The following is a 19,163-nucleotide window of genomic DNA, read 5'->3' as shown; positions in this document are numbered from 1 at the left end:
GATGAGCAGGCAAAAACGGGATCCTGGATATGTCATTGGTCTAGAGGATCAAATTGAGCTCCTGAATAGTGAGTTGAGCCGTCTTAAAGATCTGAACTCGCAAAATGAAAATCCGGGGCAGCATCACAAGGAACCACGCTTTGATTCTACTACGGAGCAAGACGAAGCCTCTTCCACTTTTTCAAATGGTTCGAAGAAACCTACACCTATCGAGGACGTGAGTTCCATGATATGGCGCATGAGTATTGAAGACTCCGGGGAACCGGCTTTCATCGGTCCATCTGGGAACTCTTGTTTTCCTATAGCACAAAGGAGCCCGCCTGGGAATAACATTGACATCGAAACGTCGACCCTGAAACGTCCCGTTGTGCGGACAGATCCAGGCAACCATGAAGCGCGGATCACAAATCATCTTATCAACTTGTTTGTTGAATTCATCAATCCATTCCATTCATTCGTGGATAAAAGCGCACTCGATCAATTAAGAGGCGAGGATATGAATCCAGAGTTGAGCTTGGTCAAGCACGCAGCATTGGCTGCCGCATCAATCTTAGCCGACGATGAAGAAAGCCGTGCCTTTGGAAATGATGCAGCTTCTGCAGTTGAGTCTGTTCTGTTGCAAGCTTGCCGACAGTACCCCAGTATACCCCTCGTTCAGGTCCTGGCTATCATGTGCTGGCGCGAGATTGGCTTGGAGAACTATAACATGGCCTGGATGTACAACTGTGCGTTCCCCCCACAAACTCACAGGCAGTATCTCACATTTCCTAGCCATGTGCGCTAGCATGACGCTACATCTTGGGCTTCCAGTCAGCTCTCTTCATGCGCTACAGAAATCTACGAATGGAGATGACCGCGCTGGAATAGGTGCTGCTTGGTCCGCGCTACTGATTGATAGGTCAGATACGAACCTGTAGAATATCACCTCCTCCGCGAAAGCTGATACAGGAAAACAGAATTGCAACATCACTCCTCGGGCGAAATTGCATGCTACCGTGGGCAAGGGTTCGAGCTCCTTCATTTATTCAAACTATTGCCACGCCGAGTGTATGTGACCTGGCTTTTGATTCACATTGCCGACTATGGTTTCTTCATGACCAGTGGATGGATAAGATGTAATGAAGAATTCCTCCAAAAAGTTTCGCTTTTCAAAATTAACGCGAATATAGCTACTCGTTCGACTTTGATGGCTTGAATCACTCAGAACAACATCGACTTCTTCTAAGCGCCCGCGAGCAACTACTTTCATTCCAACGAGATATGGCCGAGCGCGTTCACCTGAATTCGAAAAACTCATCACCTGCAGTCATCATTCTTCACATGACATACAACATGTCACAAATCCTAATACATCGGCCTTTTCTCAAGCACCCCGCCGAGAGCAGTACATTTCGTCTCTCCATGCGAGCCATGTCTATTGCTTCAGTTTCTATGGTCAATCTGATTCGCGATTACGAAAAGGTGGCAAAATTAGACAAAGCACCGCCGTACGTCGCACATAGTATCATGACAGCCGCTGTCACTGCACTTTTAAATGCAACCTCGACACAGCCGACTCTAAGGAGTCAGTCTATCAGACATTTTCGCGCATGTTTCAATGCTCTCATGTCAATGCAGAAAAGATGGATCAAAGCAAGAAGATTCGTTCTCTCTCTTCAAGATCTCGCGCAAAGATGGGACATTCTACAAGCTCTCCCTTTGCATGGATTTCCAGCAAGTGCTTCTGTATCCACTGAGCACACTATGGAAATCCCCCAGTTAGAGTGTGACACAGCGTTGCAAGACGACCCCCTGGAAGATTTTGATATCGATAATGTGTTGGCAGGTCTATCATGGTCTGATTTCAGCTCAGTGGACTTTTTTGCTTCTTATCAACCCGAGATCACGGATCTGCATATACCCTTTGAGTGTCAGCTTTAATGGCCTTGCTTGAAGTCCAATCAGCCTCTGAGATTGTGGCTTTAGCAAAGAATAATTTGAAGTGAACTAGCTGGCATACTTGGCTTTCTCTTATGCTGTATTTCAATGAAATTACGCTTACATGGCCCGCACGCTCGAGACAATATAGCGTAGACTGTTATTGCCATAGAATATTACTATAGGATACCAATGAAAAGAGTACCAAAAGGAGACCAAGAACTAGCAGCTCATTAAAAAAAGCCGAGAAAAAATGGGAGCAACGCAAAGTGTCTGAATAATTCAAAAGTACTTTTAGATCAGAGAGGCATTTGGCAACAAACCACCTCCTTTCGTCTTACATTGGCCGCCAGAGTTGGTGTTGGCAATGGCTTATGTCACTTAGCCTTTACAGACAACGGCACTACTGTTCTGAGAACTCTGCACAATCTTCTGGTTAGCTTCTCGGCGCGCAGAGAAAGGCCCATGAAGAAAATGAACTGCAATACTCACGATCGGAGGCCAAACAATGGCACCTTTGCTGCAACAGAGTATATCCCTGCTGTCACAGTAACCGTATTCTAGTTGGCCTGTTAGTCAAAGATCTTGAATGCCTGATTGCTTAGTCGCTTACCGGCGCCGCACCGAGTTCCAGCAGTCTTCTGCACAACAAATCCGGAACAACAATAGCAAACTGGACTAGCTCTTGCGTCCAAGTCACTGTCTTCAAAAGATTCCTCGGAGAAATCATCAGCTGTGACGAAACTCGAGAATGCGAAGAGACCAAGAAGAATATTCAATTTCATCTTTGTAAGTGTAAGTATGTGATGAGTGATGATAGTTTAGCTTGTTGTTTCGTGGATTGGATAAATATGATATAGCAACAACCAGCCCATCCAAAGACTCGCTAATGGCTTTAAATAAGCCAGACCCAGGTCTAGAATATGAGCGAGTAATGGGTGGATTATCTAAAACAACAAGGCATTGACTGAATAGGAATAACCCTTTCATCATGGGTGGTTTATTTGTTATTAGAACCACGGACTGCAGCTGAAAGCAGCCTAGGATCAACTCGCTTCTCGTATTGTAACTTTTGCTATCGAAGGTCAAAAAACAAGAAATTCGACAGTTAGCAAGTAAGACAAATCTTAATTATGGATTTAGTTACCGATCTACGTATATTTGTAATAGAAAAAAGATGAAGGTCAATTGTTGGCAGCAGAATAGTAGAGGAAGTAACAATTATATTCCATCTTGACAAAATTAAGACGTTCTAAATCTAGAGGCAACATGCCGCTATTGGAAATTGCCTCTCCTTTCAACCACTAGAGTCCCTTTTCAGGATCCTACAACTTAGATCACGGGTTCATTTGGCTTTGGATAGAGTTGGGTCTAAGCTTGTGTCCGACCCGTGGTTGGGCGAGATCTGGAGACGTTCAACTTTGGAAAGGCTTCTTCTTGATTTTCACCGGATGAAGCTTAGCTCACACAGCACCTTTTCTTTTTGATTCACATTTTTGAGTTTCTCTCCAACTTGTGAATATACTCTTGGTTCTGCAGACATGTAGGATATGGTCGAGACCAGTGATCGACTAGCTAAAGGAGGTTGGTCTTGATACATCCCAGGTTCTGAAAATTCCGAAGCTGCCTGTGATTGAATTTGCTTGGAATCAATGCGGTGGCTCATGAAAATGCCTTTCATCTTCAGACCTCGGCCTTACATGGCCATTTTCTCCTTGATCCTCATCATGACCGGTATTTTAAGCAAAGAAACCCTTGTTGTCGACGCATATAGCACTGACCGAAACGACTTTACACAAAACATGGGGCTTGGACCTATCGATGCGGTTTATACCTGGGTCAATGGCTCAGATCCCAAATGGAAGAGCGATAGGGACTTTTGGTATCAGCGCTGGATCCAGGATACCGATACACCTGCCAGAGATATCCCCAGAAACCAAAACAATGGCTCTAATGATGAGGACGGTGCTTCCGCCGAGAATCATTTCCGAGACAACGACGAGCTCCGATATTCAATCCGCTCGTTGGAGGTATACGCACCTTGGATTCGTCGTATATACGTCGTAACGAATGGTCAGGTGCCTTCTTGGTTAAAGCCAGACAATCCCCGTCTTACAATTGTCAAACACTCGGAGATATTCGAGAATTGCTCAAACTTGCCGGTGTTTTCTTCTTCTGCTATTGAGAGCAACCTGGATAGAATTACTGGTCTCAGTGACACGTTACTCTACTTCAATGACGATGTTTTCCTTGCTGCGCCGGTGTGGCCAGAAGATTTTATTGCATCAACCGGTGTACAGACCATCCACCTCTCGCATCCAGTTCCATTGGGGTTTGATGCATATCCAGAGTATCGGGCTCAAGCCGAAAAGTCTGCTTCCAAGCCCCAAGTTTCAGGGGAGCGCGAGCTTGAGGACCACGGGTTTGTAGATGATGGGCAGGACGCGGCAGAGTTTGAACAGCTCATTGGACAAGTGCATGCCTCAACAGCATGCGATAAAGAAGGAGCAGAGATCCCACAGTTCTTACTTGCCCAAGTTGTGGGCCAGAATTTCTCTCTTCAACATGACCACTTCGATATTATCTCGAAGGTCAAGGCATCGAACGCAACAGAAGGGATGCCAGAGCTGAACACTAATGGCCGAATTAAACTCGCTGCGCTGCTGGATGCATTCTCGCAATGCCCCAGTGCCAATGACTTGGTTGCCAATGCAATCCGATCAGTGATAAAAGCATTCAATGGACGATTTCCATCTTCAAAGCACCTCCGTCGGGTCCCATCTCACATGCCTCATATGATGAACAAGCAAATATTTACTGAGCTCAAGATTCTGTTCCCAGAAGAGTTCCAGGTCAACTCAGCACACCGATTTCGGCACCCCCAGGACCTACAGGTTGGATTTGCCTACTTCAATTATTTAGTCAATCGTCACGAATTTTTGTCTTCTACGGACGGATTTTTGGACCAAGAGATTGATATCAATCGGAATTGCAGCATTGAAGGAGATCATGTTCGAACTTTCGAGCAGAAGAAAGGATATCAACTGAAGATGGGAACCGATGTGACCTTTCACATGTTGGGAGATGACTACCAGACTACCATGGACCAGCTTCAATCGACAAGAGATCGACCAACGAAATTTATTTGTCTTAATGACGACATGAAGAATCCATCGATCGAAGTGAGGCATGCTTTGAGGCAGTTACTCGAAGATCTGTGGCCTCTGCCTTCAGCATTTGAATTAGCAAAGCCCGTTGATTATCATGCGGCCAATGGAGCATTTCCGCCTGTGGATTACATGATTCCACGTCTTTCTCTTATCCCAATTTTCTTCGTTGGAAGTACCTTGGTTTTACTTTTATTGTTGCGAGTTTCGGCGCGTCGGACTCGGCGCAAGATGAATTAGACCTGATCTTGAGTTGAAATCCAGTGAATTCGGGACGCCGGAAATGACTACTTCGCGTGAAAATCCGAATAAATTAATAGACTGAACAAAGGTCATTCAATCCATGGTAGGCAAAAACAGTATAATTTAATACATGTGGCGAAACGAAGAGCATCCATGGTATGTTATCGACAATCCGGCGTAGGTCTTCAGTATCCATTGTACCTTGATACTCGTTCAGTAATTTTCAAAGGCCTATATGAGGATTGAAATTCGATGAGGTCTTGTTAAGTCCTCATGGCTCTTCACTACAGGACTTAACTCCGATCGAATTGCATTCAATGGCTTTCATTCGAAAGGGCTACATGTCATCAGCCTTGCTCCTTTTTCTCCTGATCAATTTCACTGTTCTGGGCTCAGGATTGAGCTCAAAGATAACTCACGAAACTCCACAAAAGTACACAACTGTGTCGCAAGCAAGCGAAAATACTATCCGATTTGCCCAAACTTGTCCAGTCCACTTGATCTCTCTTCCAAGGGGCAAGTCAAGATCCATTCCAAAAATCCAACATCAATTCAATTCCGAGTCTCAATTCGATCGAATTGAAAGAATTAAAAGGCAAGAAACAGTCAGAAATGCGTTGAAGCATAGTTGGAATGGGTACAAAACCCACGCCTGGTTGCGGGATGAAGTATTGCCAATTAGTGGCGGCCATCGAAATCCCCTTGGGGGCTGGGCAGCAACTTTGATTGACTCCTTGGATACACTACTCATAATGGGACTGGATGAAGAGTTTGAAGCTGCAGTTGAGGCCGTCCATGACATCGATTTCTCTATTCCCAAATTAGCAACTGTTCATGTCTTTGAGACAACAATCCGACACCTTGGAGGTTTAATCAGTGCATATGACCTCACCAAAGGGAGATATCCTATTCTCTTGAAGAAAGCCCAGCAGCTGGGTGAAACTTTGTATAGGGCGTTTGATACCCCAAACCGGATGCCACAGATGCGATGGCAATGGATCAGGTAAGTGATGAGTATCTTTCCAGATTCAAAAACCGAGATCCCTGTATCATTGAAACATGAGTTGAAACTGATTAACGACTTTATAGGAGCATGTTTGAGTCTTCAACATACCCCAGTGCGAATACTCTCCTGGCCGAGATAGGCTCATTGAGCCTAGAGTTCACCCGCCTTTCGCAGATTACCAATGATCCCAAATATTTCGACGCCATTCAGCGAATTACAGATAATCTACAGAAATCTCAGAATCAGACGAGATTGCCGGGTATGTGGCCGCTTTCATTTGATGCCCATACACTACAGTTCTCAGACAACTACTTCACGGTAGGGGGCATGGCCGACTCTACCTACGAATATCTTGTCAAAGAGTATCTACTCCTCGGGGCACAATCCGATCAATATCGTGATATGTATATCTCTGCAATAACAGGGATCAAGAAACATTTGCTCTTCCATGGCATGAATAAAGACAAGGACGACGTTCTGTTCGCTGGAAACATCCGATTCGATCCAGAGTCCGGTCGAGAAACATTTGAATATCAAACCGAGCATCTGAAGTGCTTCCTCGGAGGCATGATAGCACTTGGCTCCCGGGCATTATCTCGCCCAGACGACTTGCCTATTGCGCAAAAATTGGTGAATGGGTGTATTTGGACATACAATCTCATGCCTACCGGAATTATGCCTGAGACTTTGTTCATCAGTGGCTGCAGAACTTCAGATGATTGTGAATGGGATGAAGGAAAGTGGTTCCGTGATATTGTTGGATGGCCAGATGAAGAACAGATGCCAACCACTATACGTGAGGCTACAAGACTGATTATTCAACAGCATGATCTACAGCCGCCAATACTGGAAGTCGCCACTCCAGCATATCGTCTCAGGTACGTTTGAATCCCTGAGTTGATCAAGAAAGTAATATATTGACCTTTCACACAGGCCTGAAGCAATAGAGTCTATGTTTATCATGTACAGAATTACCGGTGAGAGGTCACTACAAGACGCAGCATGGCGAATGTTCCAAAACATTGAGCAGCATACTAAAGTCAAACACGGATATGCTGCGCTTAATGATACCCGGGACATACGGACGGCCAGGCTGGATGTCATGGAAAGTTTCTGGCTTGCTGAGACATTGAAATACTTTTATCTCATTTTCTCGGATCCAAAGTTCATCAGTCTGGATGAGTATGTCTTGTAAGTATAACGTCTTTCATATCACCACTGGAGCACAGTATTCTGACCAACGACCGGAATTTTGATGTTTAGTAACACTGAGGGCCATCCGTTCAAGTATACACATCCTTATGCGCCTCAATGACTGCCTGAGAATTTTCCAGCGACGAAATGTCTTGATACAAGTGCTTTGTCTAGATTCTTTGCAGACCTGTGCTAGCTTTTACATATTTGACTATTGCGGCGAAGGTTTGTGCTATACGAGTTCTCACCAATATCTTTGTCCATGATACATACCAAGGAACGGGCACAATAAATGTACCATGGGTATGAGGGCCAGATTGCCGCGATTAACTATGGCTCTCGACGGAAACGGCGACATCACGGACACGCCCGAGAGTTTTCGGAACCACAATACCATTCTATGTGATCCATAACTCTGATTTGTTCTTAAATTTTTAAACCGAAATTGTGAGTTTGTCGATTGTAGATCTAGGCATCCGTGGATTTCCGGTACCGTCAGTATACACAAGATGCTACAAGTCACATTGGCCTGCAAGCCTTTCTATTCATGCTTTCCATCCTAGCACAATAATTTGTATTTCGAAATATCTGAGTATAAGATCTCAGCCTTCAATTTCTGGCTCTAAGAGACCAATAAGCAGAAATCGTGATGACAATGAGTTCTTTTGCCAATGAGGTCTTTCCCGCTGTTCAATATGATCAATTGACCTGGGACTCAATAGCCACGGCTTGGCCCACAGGAATAGTGACCGCTGATTATTCTTGTCATCAACAGAACTGGTCCGAGCAAGTCACACATCTGGGACTAGGAAAGCCAGTCATACTAGACTCGCAACTGCTAGGGTTGTCATCATCATGGGATCTGACCAGTCAGCCCGACAGCTGGAACTGTTTTGTTCCAAATTCGCAAGCCCAGGACCCCAATCATGCGGTTCAGGATGATGACAAGCGCCATGATGTTTCAAACCCGCAAATATTTAAGCGCGGAGAAGAACTGCGCAGCACAGAGATATTTGCACAGGGATGGCCTGACCAGGCTTCCGACACAGTTTGCGGCTGGGGCTCCAGCGAGCAGCATACCCGCTTAGTTCGGACAAAACTTGCTGAACTACTCAAGACATATCATGTGGGAAAACTCAACGATGCTGGCTGTGGGGACCTTGCATGGATGAGCCTGATAGATCTTGAAGGGATTGACTATGTGGGCTACGATGTACACGAGCGAGCGAACTGGGCCGAACTGCAACAACGAGGCTATCACCTTGATGTTCTCGATATCACAGCAAATGAATCAAGACCGGCGGATCTGGTCATCTGTCGTGATGTTTTTATTCATTTGCCGAATGATATGATCTTTCCCACGTTGGAGCGATTCCGCCGCTCAGCTTCGTTGCTCCTCACCACGAGTTACACCAATGACTCGGTTGTGAGTGGAAATAATTTCTCCAATTTCAAGCGAATGGACAAGCCAAGTCTGCAACACAGAAAGCTTGACCTGACTTTGGCCCCATTCAACCTCGGCCAGCCGCTTGTTCGTATCCCCGAGGACTCGCCAAATAAGTATCTGGGGCTCTGGGATATAAGCCACTCCTCATTGCCCACTGATAACTGACACTATTTTCTTGGGCTTTTTAGGGCTTGACATCGCGAAGATGGGTATATATGTTGAAGTTACGAGCAAGAGAACATCGAAATAAAACACATTTATTTATACGTTATCACAAATTCGTGGCCATGGTCCTGTGCCGGGGATCGAATAATTGCCGGCCTCAAAGAACATCGTGTGGGTATTCGAAATCTTGTGCGAGGCCACCCTTCTGAGAAATTCCAGGAGGGCAAGCCGGAGATCTGTGTGCGTAGGATCAAGAAGCTTCTGCAGAAGAACGTGCTGTATCTCATGGTAGTCCACAAGTCCAGCCGAAAAGTGACCTGGGAATCTGCAGATCAGCTGAATCAGATGATGGAGCAAGGTTGCCTGATTTGTGTTCACAAGGAATCATATGACAGCTGACAGCCTGGGCACTGTAGCTCTGAGGGTTCATGTGGACATGTGACAGCCATCCAGTCCCAAACCTTAAATCCTTATCAATCTCTCAGGCGCGTCGTCGAACCTCTGAGAGACGTTTTCATGTCAGCTGACAATTTTGCTCCCTCCCAATAATTGGAAAACGTCACCAAAGTGCCACGTAATCCCAAATAGGCCACCCAAGCAACACAGATCCTTGATCTTTGAGATCTAATCAATTTTCACACAGACCTGTATCATCGAGGGCTCTGAGACATGCGTACTTCTGCCAGCCAGCCTACCAACCCATGGCTGGATGAGAGCACCAACGTATATCCCCACGTAGCTCCGAGTTGAAAGTAGTCGTTGCTTGATTTGCTTCCCTTCTGGTTCAAACAGGCACATACAAGGGCATGACCTCTAGAATCAAGTAGACACACCGCTGGCTCTATCCATCTCACTTGCTCTTCCGAGTAATGCTTTTCAAACGTTGGCTCCCAGACCTGACTGGGCCAGTATAAATGCCAAGAAACTAATGCAACTCAATTTCAGCCTCAAACTCTGGCATTCTTGGATCTTTTGATTTCCTACAAGTATGATTCTGATCCAATAAAGGCAAGGTCCCAACGCCTTCCAAAAATCATATCACAGTGCTCGACATACCTGCTCTACATAAGTACACTTCGAGACGGACCTTTGGACATGCAACATGGCCCCAGTATTCACACTTCCGGTCTTTATCGACCTGCAGGATACTACTGGCTAGCCTTGCATATCAACGCCATTAATAGTGTGGCTGTGAGCTCATTGCATTAGTGTATCTCTGCACTTGCAGCTACCGACTATGTTAACAAAAGAAGACAAAAACCCTGTCATCTAGAAAATCAATGCCTGATATTAACGACAAAGACAATCTAACAAGTCTAAAGTCCGAGTCTGTACTGTATCCAATATGTGTCACAAAGTCTAGCAAAGCAAGGATAACAACAAAGCAAGAATAATAACACAAGGGAGAAAATGTACCCGAAAAATCAATCAACACCACGGCCAAATGATAAAACAATGTTCGTCTCAGGCGTGAGTAAGGCCGAATGTGCAAATTCAAGAAACAAAAACTCCAAAATGATACCCAGATGAAGATGAATATGAATGTAAGTCGGAGTGGAGAGAGAGAGAGAGAGGGCAGCATCGGGGATGAACCGAGCCACAAATAAAAGCAGATCCAGAGAAATGAGAAATGAAAACATCATCAGGTCATAAGTCCGATCCGACAAGAACAGCGATATCCATGCCTTTTCTATTAGAGAGGCAGCGCTGTAAAATATTAAGAGCAAGTATTCAATTAAGCGCGGTTCTCAACACGCTTCATCAAACAATCCCTCAATCTGACATTCACCACACCACCAATACCATAAGCAGGGACAATTTTGCCCATGCGCGCAAAGCAGGCTGGGACATAGTCGCGGCGAATACGCGCCATACGATCCGTCCAGGGGAGACCGCCAACAGGCTGGCGGTTGAACAGATCCAATCCGAGAAGGTGCATGGGTGTACTGGCAAACTGCATGAGGGCCGGACATGAGAACTGCGCAAGGGTTGATTTCATGCCGGGGGTTGAGGCGACGAAGTCTGGTATTGAAGGGGCGATCAGGGCGGGGATGTTGAAGGATGCGAAGATTGTTATGCTGTCTCGGAGGCAGAAGAGAGTGTAGGAGGATTTGGGGATTGTTAATGTCGAGCCCGGGGCTGCATGGGGATGGCATGTTGATGGTGGTGCCTGTGTCTGTGCTGGGGATGGAACTGGGGCGCGTAGAGTAGAGGGTGCTTGTTGGGGTTGGCCTGCTGTGGGAGCTGGTTGGGACGGGGGAGGAGAGGCGCCGAAGATCTTGGCGAAGCGCGCGTCTTTATAGACGCAAATTGCCATGTTGACAGTTGTTGTTGCGATGAATTTGAGAGGGCCTGGGGTTACGGTGTCATAGGACTGGTTGCGCATCGTGGAGGTGAGTGTGTCGATGGCATTTGCTGTGAGGTAGGTCGAGCTGTATAGGGTATAGATGAGGAGGAATGGAGTGCTGAAGAAGAAGCCGGATGGTTTGGAGATCATTGATTTGAGGCAATTTGTTATTGTTCGCTGGATAGGAAAGCCTTTGGATGCTTTTTCGATGATTGCACTACTCGGCGTGTTAGCGTCTTGAAAAGTTCATCTGTAGCTCCAAAGCTTACCGGTCAATGATTGTGATCAACGGACAGGTCAGCGCGCCCGCGGTTGCTGCACTGGCGACATCAACACCAAGTCGCTTGCCCAGGTCTTTCGTGTTCCATGTTGAGGGCGCAGAGCGCGCGACGGAGCTCTGTTTTATTGTCGACATATTGAATGGATCTGCGGTTGCATTCCGAGTCAAACTCTCGTGGGGATTATGATAGGGTACAGGGATGCGAGAAACGGTGCATCACCATGCGTAGGTAGTTTACAGACAAAACCTGGGGAAGAACAAATGAGGGAAAAAGAATTACAAATGCAAGATGAGGACTATCGCGACCCCAGCTTCGGACGAGAATGACCCGGGCGCGACCCGGCGCCGGGTCTCCGATGCCGGCCCGATATCTCTCTACTATCCGGATAAATGCAAGTCCAGTTTGTTCATTATAGCTAACATGTTTTAAATCCCCAACGCCGGATATCTACCCCTAGCGAGCCTCAATACCCTCCATGGTCACATTGACAGCACCAGCTTGCACCAGCTGTGAAAGAGAATTAGTTTTCAAAATACCAAAATGGGGGGATTGACGGGAATCATACCGCTCGGCGCAAATCGTCAATCAAGTCGTCCACATCCTCGATTCCTACACAGAGACGAATCAAGTCCTCTGGCATGGCGCGTTCCGCCCGCGTCTTCGCGTCAATGCTGGCATGGCTCATACGGCAGGGCATACTGATCAAGCTGTTGACACAGCCAAAGCTGACACTGATGGCCCAAATCTTAGCGCTCTCGACAATGCGCTCACTGACAACAGTGTCACCGGTCTCAAACGAGAGCACAGCACCAGCGCCCCGCGCCATGGAGTTGTGAAGTTCGTACTGCGGGTGCGACCGCAGACCGGGGTAGCGGACCTTGAAGCCGTTCGACTCAAGGAACTCGGCAATCCGCTGGGCATTGCTCTGTTGCTGGTCCATGCGGACCTTCAGGGTCTTCACACCACGCAGCAAAAGCCAAGAGTCGAAGGGTGAAAGACCGCATCCCGAGGCGTTGATAGGGAAGTAAAGACGTTCACCGAGAGTCAGGTCGTTGACCGCAATAACACCGGCCATCAGGTCGTGGTGACCCGACAGGTACTTGGTACCACTCTCGTAAACGACATCGGCGCCAAAGTCCAAGGGGTTGAGCAGGAGCGGAGACATCATGGTGTTATCCACTGAGACAATGCAGCTGGGGTTGGCTTCGTGGGCAGCGGTAGCAATGCGACCAATGTCAACGATCTTAATAAGGGGGTTGGTGGGGGTCTCGAGCAGCACCATGGTAGTCTTCTCGCTCAGCACTGCTTGGACCTTCTCGACGTCTGTGGTGTCGACGTGGTGCACAATGATGCCGCCGTTGGTGGAGAGGAACTTGAGCAGTCGGTTGGTACCGCCGTAGAGGTCATCACCAGTGACAACCTCATCACCAGGACGGAGGAGTCGGGTAATCACGTCCAAAGCAGCCATGCCGGAAGAGACCACGAGAGCACGCTGTGCCGACATGATCTTGGCCAAGTGTCGCTCGAGGTGTGTGCGGGTCGGGTTACCAGACCGTGTGTAGTCATACTCTCCACCACCGCCGCCAGAGGTTTGCTTGAAAGTGGCACTCTACAAGTCAATCATAGTCAGTATCCCCGTCAAAGTTGCAATTGAATTGTTGGGGGGAAGTTGTACCTGGTAGATCGGCACGCTGCTGGCATTGTATTGGTCACTGCCCTCGGTGAAGACCAATTCGGTGGCAATGTTGTAGCGGCGGCCAGGGTGAGGGCTCGAGGGAGCTGGCGAAGGTGGGAGGTCATTACCCTCGAGATCAACAGAGGGGAAAGCCTTCTTTCCAGTGCTGGTCGACCCCGACGCAGCATTGGGAACTCCAGATCCTGAGGCCGACATCGCTGCAGAGCGGGGCAGAAAGAGTGAGCAAATAGAGGGGAATATGGGAGGATACGTTAATGCACAATGATCCTCAAAATGCAAGATGAGGAGTGGAAAGTAATAGATTGAATGAATACAAAATAAAGAAGAAAAGAAAAAGAAGTCACACACATTCACGTCCTCGTCTCCCCCGGACGAACTGACTCTTAAGCCGCGTTGTGATTGGTCGAAAGGCCAGGATTGCGATTTCGTCATTCACTAGGCCCAATTAGGCAGTCTGGGGATGAGTCAGGCATTCTCTGCCTGTTGAGGAATTAGGGTCGAGGGGTTAGGGTATCGTGGTTGGAGAAGGCGATGTGTGCCCTACCGTGCTGGAGTCATGGTCTGATTGAATCTTGAAGAAAAGCAAGTAAAATTGGAAATAGATATCGACTCCTATGTACTCCTCCAACTCCCTCAGGATGCCAGTCCATGAAGTTTTACTAAATAACCAACCAAACAACAATATAGAAAGAGAACATAATCAAAAGAGATAAGAAGACAAGAGAACAAGTGACAAGAAAGAAAAGAAAGCAAAAACCAAGCTTCTCCACGGATATCCAAAAAACAGATCAACCCCAAATAAACCAATACATCAACCAATCCCACATCCAAAACGCCACCACTTTGTACCCGTTTTGTGAAAATGACACAGAAAGCAGGATGGAAAGCTGCAAGTATTGAGGTAGCGATAGATGTAGAGTAGACATGGTAGTATATAACAACAAAGCATAGCATAGCATAGCATAGCACAGCATAACATAGCATAGCAAATAGATTAGAAAGTGCAAAGCGGATTGAAAGGAAACTTCCAATTCGATGCTAAAGCCCATACCAAGCCAACATCCCAAAGAACCAAAAGTAAATGCTCGATCTCACCTCGCGTGAGACATGATTACGCAGCCAAATCTCCAAAGCCACCGTTAATACCAAAGAACTGGAACCAGTCCTCGACATTTAGGGTGGTAGGTGCAGTAGGTCCACTGCGTGAACTGCTACTCCAATTATCATCTTGGCTGGCGTTGTCCATTGCTGCACCGCTCATTGTTCCATCGAGGCCTTGCATTGGGGGCCATGTTTGCTGGCCTTCCATTCCAAACATTGGTGGCTGTGGGCCTGTTGGCTGCATGCCGACTGCGCCGGGGATACCTGGCATCATGGGTGGGCTACCCTGGGAGGTGGACATACTGCGGCCCCCTGGGACGGGCTGGGGTTGGTTGTTCATCATTGGACCTGGACGTTGGGACATATTTGGGGGTTGTAGGTTGGACGGGATGTGAAGGGATGGATCGACGGAGCCAGGTGGGGGTGGGGAAGTCAGCTCTGGGAAGAAGGCTGTGCCATCTGGGAAGAGTTGGTCTGGTTGGAAGTTTTCCCACAGGGATGGGGAGAGGTTGGGCGAGGCGCGCGTTACTAGGAAGAAATCTGGGGGTGTGGCAGGGAGAGAGAATTGACCGTTGAAGGGTGTTGTTGGACGAGTGTTGGCTCGAGAGTTGCCTGTGCCTGTCATTGGGTCGTGGGGACCGCGGTGTGTGTTTGGCGATTGGTGACCCAGAGGGGGTTGGTTCAGCTCTCGAGATGGTGTAACGGCGGGTGTCTGAGGACGAGAGCGCTCATACGAGACAGGAGGTGTAGGGCCACCGTTTGGCAGTCCAAGGTCCATGTCGTCGAATTTGCGCTTCGGCGGGTCTGGCCTTTTTGAAGGGGCCGCATTTTCGTGTCGATTTCGCTGATGTTTCCGACCTGCAGCTTTTTGGAGTCGCTCCTCTAGAATCTTATTTCCGAGAATAGACTCGAAGAGCGTGTTGACCATCTTGGCCACTAGCCAGACTTTTGATACATCCTTAAGTGCCAGCATACACGCATTGATTCTTTCCTGGCAGGTCGTCACAATTGAAGGGACCGACGAACGCATTTGATACACGTGCATGATCAGGGCTGAGAACAGACTATAAACGATGAATGCGGGGGCAAATCGAATCTCTCCATGGGCGTGCAAGTTCTCGACAATCGAAGTGATCATACCCGCAGCCTGGAAAGCAATGGTACGCGATGGGTAAGCCATTTCTTCAACCCTATAGCTGTTTGGCGCAGAGGACGCAGGTGGCATATGAGCTCTGTGAAGAAGGCAGAGCGTGGTGCTATGATAGTTAGTTTCAGTCAAGAATTCCGAAAAAAAATCACCTACTAGTAGTTTGAATGCAAAAGAGCAGCCCAGAAGTGATGTCTAGACCGCTGCCAGCAAACCTCCTTGGGGCAGTTCTGCAGCCAATCAGCCAAGGCCATATCGGAGTGAGTAAGGTCCATTGCATTCATGCGCCGTGACTTTGAAGCCACAGAGTATTGTTGCGAAAGGACCAGCCCCATAATCTCGCACAACTTGACATATTGAAGGAAGAAGTGGACATGGACGGGATCTGGAGGAATGTCGGCGGGAGCATCGAGCTCATCTTCAATAAAATCGTCTTCTGTCACCATCTCGACATCCGAGTCGTCCGTATTGATACCGATTGGGCGTCCCAATGCGACAGCAACGGAACGATCGCGGGTGAAAAGAGTCCACCAAATTCTCTTCCAAAGTCTCTTGTCTGGTTTGCTGAGCTGTGACATTTCGACACTGCGGTGCATCCCAGAGCCTTGTGCTACTACCATCGCGACTCGAGTCCAATAGAACACGTTTTTGGTGACATCTATAACTTATTAGAGACCAGAATAAGAGGTATTACGGATCAAATAACTCACCTTCTGGTCCTTCCCAGTACCAACCCAAGAGTACCAGTGCTTGCACAATCGTGACACGGTCATCCTCATAGTTGGCATCATACAGCGCCTTAGCACGCTTGTAAAAAGTCATGGCAGCGGGGGTTGTCGATCCATTGGCGTCCATCAGTTGCTGGTTAGTGCAGACTCTTGATCCTGCCAGCAGAATCGCCTGCAAGAGTAGCAACGAAGGTGGGTTCTTAGGGTCCCGGTATTGACGCATGAAGCGACTCTTGTTGATAATTGGCACCACCGGTGCCACCCACTTGAAGTAAGCGTCGACCAACTCATCGCACAGCGGTTTAGGAGGGAGTAAGAAAGCACCTCGTTGGTGTAGAATATCAATTTCCAGATTGTCCAGGTCCGTCAAGCGGGCACGAGATCCCCTGATATTCGGTGGGAGCGGGTAGTGCACCACATCCGTTGTGCCATGCCGATCTTGAACCAGAAGAGACAGGTTTGACGACTCGCCTAGGTACGCCACCCTACCAGCATCTTTTATTGGAGCACGAGCAAACTTGGGCTTCATGAATTGAGCATAGGCATTGTTGGCCGATGCTTCTTGGGCTGCCTCAGCCTCAGAAAGAGAGGTTGAGGGCATGCCTTCAGTGGCCATGCGGTTTTTCGGGTATCCAAATGCATCCTTCTCATCTGAATCAGAGTTCCGCTCTGTTTCACGGGGTGCTGAAACAGATCCAGACACAGACCCAGAGCGCGCTAGCTCCTCGGTGGGTCGGAACTGAGCAACGGCGGCGTCGACAAGCGAGGACGCAGTTTGCGGAGGACTGTCACCATATCGCGATTCATCCTTGCTCTTGGCTTGACTCTTCTTTCGTTTCGGCGAAGGGATCTTGCATTCGATCGAGAAGGCGACACAATTGGTGCAAGGTACTCCGAGACTCGCAGCATCACATCGGACCTATTGGCGGTGGGAGGTTAGCGACGACGAGGTACGGTGCAACGGTGCAACGGTGCGACCGAGAGAAAACACACCTTTCGAGCATGACAAGTCTAATTCACACAGAATCACAGTCAGCCTTCTTGTCCAGTTCGAAGCTATAGTGGGGAGTATATGCAGTTCACCGATAAGCAACCGAGCCGAGGTGCGAGAGAACCTCGGCACCCCAGTCGCGTCGCCCCTCGAGAATGCAGAACGTACCTCGCACGCGCGTGATGCACGTTGTCTAAATTAGATAAAATAAATCAGCAAGCCCCTTTAAATGTCTAACCTTGCATGGCTTTTCCTGTCACAACGAGGGTGTGAGACCCTGGAAACCCCAGTTCCTCACTGGGTTGCGCCCGCATACCCCCGCGACTCCCAGCATCAACCAATATAGCATCTAGCGCACATATCGAAGACGGTATCGCCATCTCCACCATTTGCGGTATTCCCAGGGTCTCCAGTGGTTCCAGTGTCTCCAGTGTTTCCAGTGTGTTCCAGTATCGCATCTTCCAAGACTCACCTCCTAAAACTCAGCGGTTGGCCTTGCGGACCATTGCGCACAGTAATACCCGACGTTCCTGTCGAACCCGCGTTACTCGGAGCTGGGCTAGGATGCGAGTTGTCCGAAAGTTGATCGGTGTGGAATTCGTTGGTACTCATCGCGCAGTCTCCATGCAGCGTCTCGGATCGAGAGCGTCGCAGGTGAAGAGGGGATGAGGGCGGAGGGAGGGAAATGGCACTATAAGACTCAGGCTGGAGGCAACAAGGTAGCCACCGAGAACAAGGAGGACGCCACGCGATCAAAAGAAAAAGTACCGGAACTCAGAGGGGGGGGGGAGAGAAGAGAGAGAGAGAGAGAGGGATTATCTGGGGGAGGGCTGTGGCAATAGCCACAGGTGGAGATCTTCCCCTGGTCAGCAATTTGGGTACAATTTATAGGCTGTTGTTTCAACGGGTTCCCATTCTTGTCTACAGTACTGAAATAGGGGCCCCTCTTGGGCATTGGACTATAAATTCAGATTCTCAACATGGAGAATGTAGTCATTTCTGGTATCAGTTAGCTAGGTATTTACCTAGGTACGTGCTCAATGTGTACTGTAGGCATCGTGAACCTACAGTAACACTAACACCGTTATATGTATATAGATATACCTTTGTAGCCCCCAAACACCCGATAGAATTGTCTATTGTCAGTCTACTGGACTGCCAGTGACAGGGCAGCCATGATCTACGGAGGGGAGTGGAGAGACGATTTCTCTGGGGCTTATCTGGGCACGTGTGATGCCGCTTTGGTATTTCTCAGTCTGGTCACGTGTCATTGAAGATGCCCTAATTCTGTACTCCAGATCTAAGGAATTCTGTTCAAGGCTCGGTTGTAAAGTAGGCAAGAGACGAGACTGTACTCTGATATATAACAAACAACGATGGTTGGAAGAGTTTCGACGTGGCAAGTTCAGGCCTTGCCACGCCGAATATACATCAAGTCTGACCTACAAGGAAGGCCACTTGCACCTATTGTTGTTCCTCGAACCAAAAAAAAGGCACAGAAAGACTCTGGGTTCAAAGAGGGAATCAACTTGAAGCTGAATTACATTATTAAATTTGACACAAGGCATAGTTACATATAATGCATCGTTGGGGATTGTGGACGTTTGCTTCAAAAGACGTACACTTACAATACGTAACTTACATAGTGTTGACTTCAACAACACTGTCCTTAGATTTGCCCTATCAACTGATATGATGTGACATACCATGTAGTCTATAACCTGTTGTTTGTC

The 19,163-nt window shown here is 47.9% G+C and overlaps 7 protein-coding genes across 7 annotated transcripts; 4 read left to right on the top strand and 3 right to left on the bottom strand.

Annotated features, from left to right (window-relative positions):
- Position 1: 1 nt before the first annotated feature.
- N7511_002874 (fungal specific transcription factor domain-containing protein) lies at positions 2 to 1,920 on the top strand (the record flags this gene model as incomplete). The annotated part of the gene is given in 4 exon segments (XM_057125299.1): positions 2 to 641; positions 751 to 898; positions 918 to 1,115; positions 1,170 to 1,920. 4 exon segments carry the CDS (start codon positions 2 to 4, stop codon positions 1,918 to 1,920), a joined length of 1,737 nt encoding a protein of 578 aa, XP_056987458.1.
- Positions 1,921 to 3,644: 1,724 nt separating this feature from the next.
- N7511_002873 (stealth family protein) lies at positions 3,645 to 5,324 on the top strand (the record flags this gene model as incomplete). Its single annotated transcript, XM_057125298.1, has 1 exon — positions 3,645 to 5,324. The coding sequence occupies one exon, from the start codon at positions 3,645 to 3,647 to the stop codon at positions 5,322 to 5,324; it is 1,680 nt and encodes a 559-aa protein (XP_056987457.1).
- A 755-nt stretch (positions 5,325 to 6,079) lies between these two features.
- Positions 6,080 to 7,528, top strand: N7511_002872 (glycoside hydrolase family 47 protein; the record flags this gene model as incomplete). The annotated part of the gene is made up of 3 exons (XM_057125297.1): positions 6,080 to 6,330; positions 6,417 to 7,211; positions 7,267 to 7,528. 3 exons carry the CDS (start codon positions 6,080 to 6,082, stop codon positions 7,526 to 7,528), a joined length of 1,308 nt encoding a protein of 435 aa, XP_056987456.1.
- A 654-nt stretch (positions 7,529 to 8,182) lies between these two features.
- On the top strand, positions 8,183 to 9,139 carry N7511_002871 (uncharacterized protein; the record flags this gene model as incomplete). Its single annotated transcript, XM_057125296.1, has 1 exon — positions 8,183 to 9,139. One exon carries the CDS (start codon positions 8,183 to 8,185, stop codon positions 9,137 to 9,139), a length of 957 nt encoding a protein of 318 aa, XP_056987455.1.
- A 1,735-nt stretch (positions 9,140 to 10,874) lies between these two features.
- Positions 10,875 to 11,901, bottom strand: N7511_002870 (uncharacterized protein; the record flags this gene model as incomplete). The annotated part of the gene is made up of 2 exons (XM_057125295.1): positions 10,875 to 11,703; positions 11,756 to 11,901. 2 exons carry the CDS (start codon positions 11,899 to 11,901, stop codon positions 10,875 to 10,877), a joined length of 975 nt encoding a protein of 324 aa, XP_056987454.1.
- Positions 11,902 to 12,220: 319 nt separating this feature from the next.
- N7511_002869 (cystathionine beta-lyase STR3) lies at positions 12,221 to 13,658 on the bottom strand (the record flags this gene model as incomplete). Its single annotated transcript, XM_057125294.1, has 3 exons — positions 12,221 to 12,274; positions 12,333 to 13,376; positions 13,443 to 13,658. 3 exons carry the CDS (start codon positions 13,656 to 13,658, stop codon positions 12,221 to 12,223), a joined length of 1,314 nt encoding a protein of 437 aa, XP_056987453.1.
- A 916-nt stretch (positions 13,659 to 14,574) lies between these two features.
- farA (CeGAL family transcription factor) lies at positions 14,575 to 18,042 on the bottom strand (the record flags this gene model as incomplete). The annotated part of the gene is made up of 6 exons (XM_057125293.1): positions 14,575 to 15,820; positions 15,868 to 16,369; positions 16,422 to 17,358; positions 17,433 to 17,450; positions 17,599 to 17,623; positions 17,903 to 18,042. The coding sequence occupies 6 exons, from the start codon at positions 18,040 to 18,042 to the stop codon at positions 14,575 to 14,577; spliced, it is 2,868 nt and encodes a 955-aa protein (XP_056987452.1).
- Positions 18,043 to 19,163: the final 1,121 nt, after the last annotated feature.

Source organism: Penicillium nucicola (assembly GCF_028828085.1).
Source record: "Penicillium nucicola strain IBT 29836 chromosome Unknown utg000002l, whole genome shotgun sequence".
NCBI lineage: Eukaryota > Fungi > Ascomycota > Eurotiomycetes > Eurotiales > Aspergillaceae > Penicillium > Penicillium nucicola.
The sequence above is the reverse complement of the archived record's forward strand: the minus strand, read 5'-3'. Positions and strand labels throughout refer to the sequence as shown.